Below are 6,945 nucleotides of genomic sequence, written 5' to 3' on the forward strand. Positions count from 1 at the left end.
TTTACAGCCCCACCAGAACAAAGGCAGCCGTGGCTGTTGTTGACTCACACGATAAGATCATTGTTGTGGGATAGTTGTTTGGTTTTTTTTTTTACTGTGTGTCACTTCGAAATAATTCTCTTTTTTCTAGCAAATTTGTTCTCCTCCCTTCCACCCCCAAAGTGAAAAGGGAATCTGTGCTCAAAGCCCGCAGCTGAGATTGCAGAGAGACCTTCCCTTCCTGATCCTTATCTCACCAGGATGTAGGAGGATCCTTGGGGAATAGCTGGAAGCTTTTCGCTGGAGCCATCCAAGAACCGAGTGAGCTGACTTAGAGCCTTTAAATGGCAAAACCATCAAGGGCTCAGGGACCAGGATCTGAAAGGCTGTTTAACCCCATCTCACTACCACATCTCTGGGAGTCTCCAGCTCTCATCCCAACCAACCTGAGCTCCTCCTCTCGCCGCCTTCTCCGCAGGCACCACAGCCTCAGCTAAATAACATGCTCTAAAAATACACCTTTGAATCCTAATCCAAACCAAAGCCTTAAATTGCTGGCTCACAACCTTACTCCAGCTGCAGCTGCTCACAGGCAGGTTTGGGTGGCAGCAAAGCCAGGGCTGAGGTTCTCCTGGGCTGGCAGAGCAGGGGATGGGAGAGATGGTAGCAATGGAAGTAAAAGGTGGTGGGGAGCAAAGTAGGGTCTGGTTCTTTCCTCCACCTCAGCCTGGGTCACACCTGCATGTCTGGTCACAGCTCTGAACTAGAGCTGGGAGCTCTCAACAGCAACACAGCCACGGGGGAAGGACAGAGCTGTCCTGGGTGACCAGGGTGGGCTGGTGGATCCTGAATTTCCCAGGGCCATCCATGAACACAGGAGATGAAGAAGACTATATCATCCACCTCAGCATCATCCTCCCACTTGTCCAGAGCAGATTCTGCCTCTGCTCTATGGCTGATGCTCACCTGATACATGAAGGAATGGAGAAATGAATCCTGGACCCTCATGCAGCCAAGCCTGATCCTTCTTCCTCCCAGTCCCTCCCTGCTGTTTTATCAACCTGCACAGGGCAACCTGCTCTCATTTCTATGAAAAAAATATTGCTGTATGTGGCAGTGAAGGCATCCAAATACTCCAACCACAGTGACACAACTGGCAGAGGGATTATCTATCATGGCAGTGTGTATTTATGTCACATGCACACACAATAAGCAGAGGGTTCTTAGACTGATGTACACTCTCTGCCCTGAGCTTGGCCATATGTTTCCCTAAGCCTCCCAGCAGGAGCACAGTCCATGCTTATGGAGAGCTCTTTGGTGGAGAAGCAGAGGAGGGAGCCCTTCACTGGGGATCTGGCCTTGGATGCCTGTAAATAACCAGCAAGAAGGGGAGGGCAGAGCTGATTTCCACACTAAAACGTTCCCTGATCCCACGTTCTGGCCCCACTTGGCTCCTCTGTGCAGGGAGGGTTTAATCACTTTGCAAGCTGTAAAAAAACCCTCCAGCCCAGTGTTTTCCTGAAAGTGGGGCAGAAAGAGGGCAGTGGGAGAAGAGCTAAGTGCCCAAGGAAGAAGGATGCAGGTCCACAAGGAGGGATGCAGCACCTGCAGCACTCCAGAGCATCCCTGAGCTGGGGGAAAGCTGTGGTGGGCCAGGAGAAGGGCACAGGTTTGGTGACAGAGGAGTCACAGCAGCCCAACACTCTGGTTATTTCATATTTAGGACAGGAAACAGATGCTGCTTGGTGGAGGAAGCATCTGAAGAATATCAGTGCACCTTGTGCCTTCCCCAGCAGGAACCTGGTGGGAACAGGGAGTGCTGGGCAGAAACACCCAGATTCAGCCCCAGCCAGGGCAGGTGCAGCTCAGCTTGGGTGCAGTGGCATCACCCTCAGACACTGTCCCCACGGGAAAGCAGCTGCAGATCCAATGCTGTTAAATCTTACAAACAATCTCTGTGCAAACACCTCCTTGCACAGAGGCTGCTCAATCCCTCCTGTTCCAAAGCACTTTTCCACCAGTGGGTGCTGCTGCCCCACGGGCCAGGTCAGAGCCTCCTGAGATTAAACACTGCTGCCAGCAGCCAGGCTCTGCTTTTACAGTTTGGCTTTGTTTCTCGTTATCCTGCTCTGATTTGATTGGTAATTAATTTTTCCCCACATTGAGTCTGCTTTACCCATGATGGTAATGGCCAAGTGACCTCTCTCTGTCCTTACCTTGACCCATGAGGCTTTTGTTATGTTTTCTCTCCCCTGTCCAGCACTCAACCCCTTTGATGAAGACATTAAATAACACTGGTCCCAGCACAGACCCCAAAGGGACACCACTTATCACCAAGGTCCATCAGGACAATGAGCTATTCACCACTACCCTCTGGATGTGACCACCCAACCAGTTCCTCAGCCACCACCACAACAGACTCCATCCCCATACACATCACATCCAGGCTGCCTACTGACATTGTGGACACCTGAGGCTGGTTACATCCAAAATTAAGGAACACTGCACTGAATTCTCTTTTTTTTAATCCCTCCACAGCCAGGCCTGAAGGCAGCTCCCCCCTCATCAGCCTGAAATTCAGCCCCTCATTCAGATTTTTGCCCACTTACCAACCTGCACACGTCTTGAGCTATCCCATCTCTTCCCCTATCACAAAGAAGGGGGAGAGGGCAAACCTGAGGACACTCAGCTGGATTTGTGTGAGGAAAAGGAAACGGAGGGAGAACACTTTTCTTTATCCTCTGTTCCACAAGCTGCTCCCTGAGGTCCCACACAGGACCAGGATCTTGCTCTCAGGAGCTGTGGTCACAGCAGGCACAGGGCAGGGGAGGAGGAGGTGCTGTTGAAGCTCTTATAACTCAGCTTTACAGAGTCTCTGGCTGCAGCTCTGGGGACACCGACAGAAAAGGGAAGCTGGTGGCTGTGGTCAAGAGAGATGCACAGTGAGCACAGGAAGCAGGGAACACTCTTACCCAAGCCTGGCTGGCAGCCAGGAGGGCACAGATATTTCCCAATTCTGCCCAGAGCACCCATTGCTCACTCCTTCCCAGGTACTGCCCAGAGGAGTAACTCCTCCAGCTCACAAAAGCCTCACATCATCCAGCCCAGCTGTGACCTTCAGGCCACCTCAGCCTCTCTTAGGAGTTATCTCCTGTACCCATCAATAGCAGATTTGATTAAAAAACCAGCACAGCCAAGTTCAGTTTCAGGCTGGGTCTGTCTACACACAGCTCACCATGTTCCCAGCCCTAATTCTATGAAAACACCTCCAGTCACGGAGCAAGAAGAACATTGATTTCAAGGAAGCAGAATTTGCCCAACTTTTCTGACTGCAGAGAAAAAAGAAGTCTCATTTATTTCCAGCTCTGTCTCCTCTGAGGCTGACTTCACTTCCCCATCCTCAGTTTTGCCAGAAAGTTGGGTGGCAGAGACAGAGACTCGGTGTCTGGGAAACCAAATTCCACCCATGGTTGTTTAGGACTTCCTTACACCATCCTCCTAATCATTTACTTGCTCCTTCCTAGAGAACATCCATTTCTACTTGCTCAGGAGCCAGGTCACCCTGCAGCTCATGTCAGTGAGCTCATGTTTGCCTCTCTCCTCAGCTCCATGCAAAATGGGAACAGCTTTTTGACTGCAGACCACGCTGAGGAGCAGGCACCACGCTCTGCCAGGCTCCCCCGCAGACCACAGCTTTCACATCCTCTCCCTGCCACTTCCCACACCTTCCCTCAGTTTCTCCAGCTTCCATAGGCAGAGCACAGGAGAGTTTGGCACTCTCTGAACACAATGTGGTGATCATACTGATTTCTAGCAGAAACAAAAGGCTCTCACTTCAAACATCACCTGTGTTAGGAGAGTTCTTGTCAGGCTGAGAAAGAAAGGTCCAAGTAAAAGCATTTTTCCAGCCATGTCACAGCCTGAGCTGGAATGGGACACCCTGACTTAAATCCAGGACTGGAATTTAACACGATATCCTTCAACATCCCCCTGAGCTGCCTCATTTCCTATAGTGTCTGCAGAGTGATTATCTACAGTGATAAGTGTCAACTTTGCAGTCAACTTTAGCTGACGTTTCTGCACTTCTAAAACTGCCTTGGAAGAGGAAGCACTTCAAGTATTTGCTTGCAACTTGCTGGTGAGAAGCTTGGGGAAGCTTTTCCCCTTTTTCCTTTCAAAATAGCTTTACTCCAAAGCACTTTGCTAACACAAGGCTGTTGATAGGATGCTGTGAGCTGCAGGAGATGTCTCCAGAGAGGGGAACAATTCCTGGACACTGAGGTAGTTGTGGCTCTGTGGGAAGGCAACACCTGAATCACTGCCCAAGGGCTGAGGATGTGAAATGCTGGAGGAGGTTTGCACGCCAGAGAGTCACTGGAACAACTGAGCACCAGACACTGAAGAGAAATCCCACACAGAGACACCATCGATGCCTGTGCTCCTCCTCTGCCCCTCGAGCCAGGGTGGGAGCACCTCCAGCAGCAAACCATGCCCAACAACAGCCTGGCCCTGACCAGCCTGGATGGGATCTACATCGGCACCGAGTGCTTGGTGGCTTTGTTGGCCACTTTGGGCAACATCCTGGTGATCTGGGTGGTGAAGCTGAACTCCACGTTCCAGAGCACGACGCTGTACTTCATCGTGTCGCTGGCGCTGGCTGATATCGCCGTGGGCATCCTCGTCATGCCCTTGGCCATCGTGGTGAGCTTGGGTGTCAGGGTGCACTTCTACTCCTGCCTCTTCATGTGCTGCCTCATGGTGATTTTCACCACGGCCTCCATCCTCTCCCTCCTGGCCATTGCCATCGACAGGTACCTGCGAGTGAAGCTGCCAACCAGGTGAGCTCTGCACCACCACAGGCTCCTCCACCATGCCCAACCTGTGCCCTACAGGTGTCACCTCCTCTCTCCTCCTCAAATTGCCCGTTTTTTAACACGTAATTCCTTTCATTGGATGTTTGTGCACTGAGGACACATCTGTGTCTATCAGCCCTGGAACCAACTGTGGTGCAGTTAGCACAGCACAGACCCCAGAGATGCTCACGTGGGTTGTCACTGCTGATCAGAACTTAGCCACATGATGAGTCTGTGGTCAAGGTGTTGAATTCTTCAGCTGTTTTAAATGCACAGGATGCTGAGCATACTATAGATTTCTTTGGGTTTCTGTGGCTATTTGTATCAAATTCCCTTTAGTGTTTGTTGAAAATACAAATCAGTAACAGACTTAGTAAAGGTTCATAGAATCATAGAATTCTTAGGGGTTGGAATGGACCTAATAGATCATCTAGTCCCAACCATGGGCCAGGGCCAAAAATCATTCACTTCTGATGTTTGAATGGATAAGTACATAAGCTAGAAATGCAAAGCATAACCTCAAGCAAAAAAAAATAATCTTATTTTCATGAGAAAGGACCTATGAAACTGAGGAATGAAAGAAAAGTTTAGCCCTACAAATGGCATAAACCAAATATAAAGAGTAAGGTACACCCAAAAAATAAGACAGGGCAATAGCAGCAAAACAATATCTTGGCAAGAGGAGCACTAAGCTCATAGTGAAACAAGAAATAAAGTAGATGAACACATCAAGTTATAAAGAGGGGAAGTTAAGTAAGTTAAGTTCTCATGGGCACTGCACAACAACTGTTATAAATTAAAAGTTGGGACCTGTCTCAAGATAAGGTTTGGTTTCCCCCAAAAAAATGTTAATGCTCCATTCTTTGCCCATGAGCCTGTAGCATTCCAACATGAGAGGTCTTGAAATGATCCATAACTGTTTGAAGCATTCCTGTTTAACACCACTTGGGTTTTCTTCCCAACAGATATAAAATCATCACTACAGAGAGAAGAGTTTGGTGGGCACTGGGGCTGTGCTGGTCTCTGTCCCTGCTGGTAGGGCTTGTCCCCATGTTTGGCTGGAACAATTCAGCACCAAGAAACTCTGACTTCCTCCAGTGTCGATTCATCTCGGTGATGAGGATGGATTACATGGTGTATTTTGGCTTCTTCACATGGACCCTCATCCCTCTGCTCATCATGTGTGCTCTGTATGCTGAAATCTTTCACATCATCAGGACCAAGCTGAGCCAAGGCAGTGTGAGAGGGGCTGGAGTTTTTTATGGACAGGAGTTCAAAACAGCCAAGTCTCTTGCACTTGTTCTCTTCCTGTTTGCAATATCCTGGTTACCTCTATGCATTATAAACTGTGTTTCCTATTTCTACCCTGAGGCTCAGATCCCTCCCTTTCTGATGTACATGGGCATCCTGTTATCCCATGCCAATTCTGCCATGAATCCCATTGTCTATGCTTGCAAGATAAAGAAGTTCAAAAACACCTACCTTTTAATTTTAAGGACCTATATCCTGTGCAGAAAACCAGACCCAGCTCTTACAGAGCAAACAACAGACCAACAGTCCTGAACACAGACAGAACCTAACAACAGGTACCAGGTATTGATAAGCCACTTGGCTTTGTTAAGGAAAAGGTAACAACCTGTAGGTCTGAAGGTTCCTCTAAAGTTCTGTGTAAATATATGTCTTTGTATTATATCATTTCAAAACACAGATGGAAATTCTGTCTAGTGTTGGTTTTTTGGGGGTATTTGTTACCTAAGGATTGGTTGTGTCCACTGGAAAATGGGATAGATGTGTTCTTTGCTGTTGGCAATTCAACAATTCACATCCTCCCTGGCTGTTCTTACACCCTTTGTCTTCTCTGTCTGTTCAGACTAACCTTGAGTCTGGGCAACATGTGCTGCAGCCAATGTTGTCACATTTCTGTGAACAATAATAAACAGTAGATGGATCTTGTGTTCATTCAGCCTGCTGGTCTCCCATGACAATAAAAGACCCCAGAACCTGCAGGAAATCTCCTCAGTTTTGGTCAGTCCTGCCTAGGATGGCACAGAAGTTGCAGCAGATATTGCATAGAATCATAGAATCAACCAGGTTGGAAAAGACCTTCAAGATC

General features: G+C 48.6%; 1 protein-coding gene across 1 annotated transcript; it reads left to right on the plus strand.

Moving 5' to 3' along the window:
- Positions 1-4,467: 4,467 nt before the first annotated feature.
- Positions 4,468-6,395, plus strand: ADORA3 (adenosine A3 receptor). The gene is made up of 2 exons (XM_009077586.1): positions 4,468-4,817; positions 5,798-6,395. Exons 1-2 carry the CDS (start codon positions 4,468-4,470, stop codon positions 6,393-6,395), a joined length of 948 nt encoding a protein of 315 aa, XP_009075834.1.
- Positions 6,396-6,945: the final 550 nt, after the last annotated feature.

The sequence above is a fragment of the Acanthisitta chloris genome, unplaced genomic scaffold (genome assembly GCF_000695815.1).
Source record: "Acanthisitta chloris isolate BGI_N310 unplaced genomic scaffold, ASM69581v1 scaffold22986, whole genome shotgun sequence".
Taxonomy (NCBI): Eukaryota; Metazoa; Chordata; class Aves; order Passeriformes; family Acanthisittidae; genus Acanthisitta; species Acanthisitta chloris.

Excerpts from the sequence above, each read along its gene's own strand:
- ADORA3 (XM_009077586.1), top strand. The coding sequence starts at position 4,468 with ATGCCCAACAACAGCCTGGCCCTGACCAGCCTGGATGGGATCTACATC. Across the intron at positions 4,818-5,797 it reads CGAGTGAAGCTGCCAACCAG|ATATAAAATCATCACTACAG; the intron begins GTGAGCTCTGCA and ends TCTTCCCAACAG.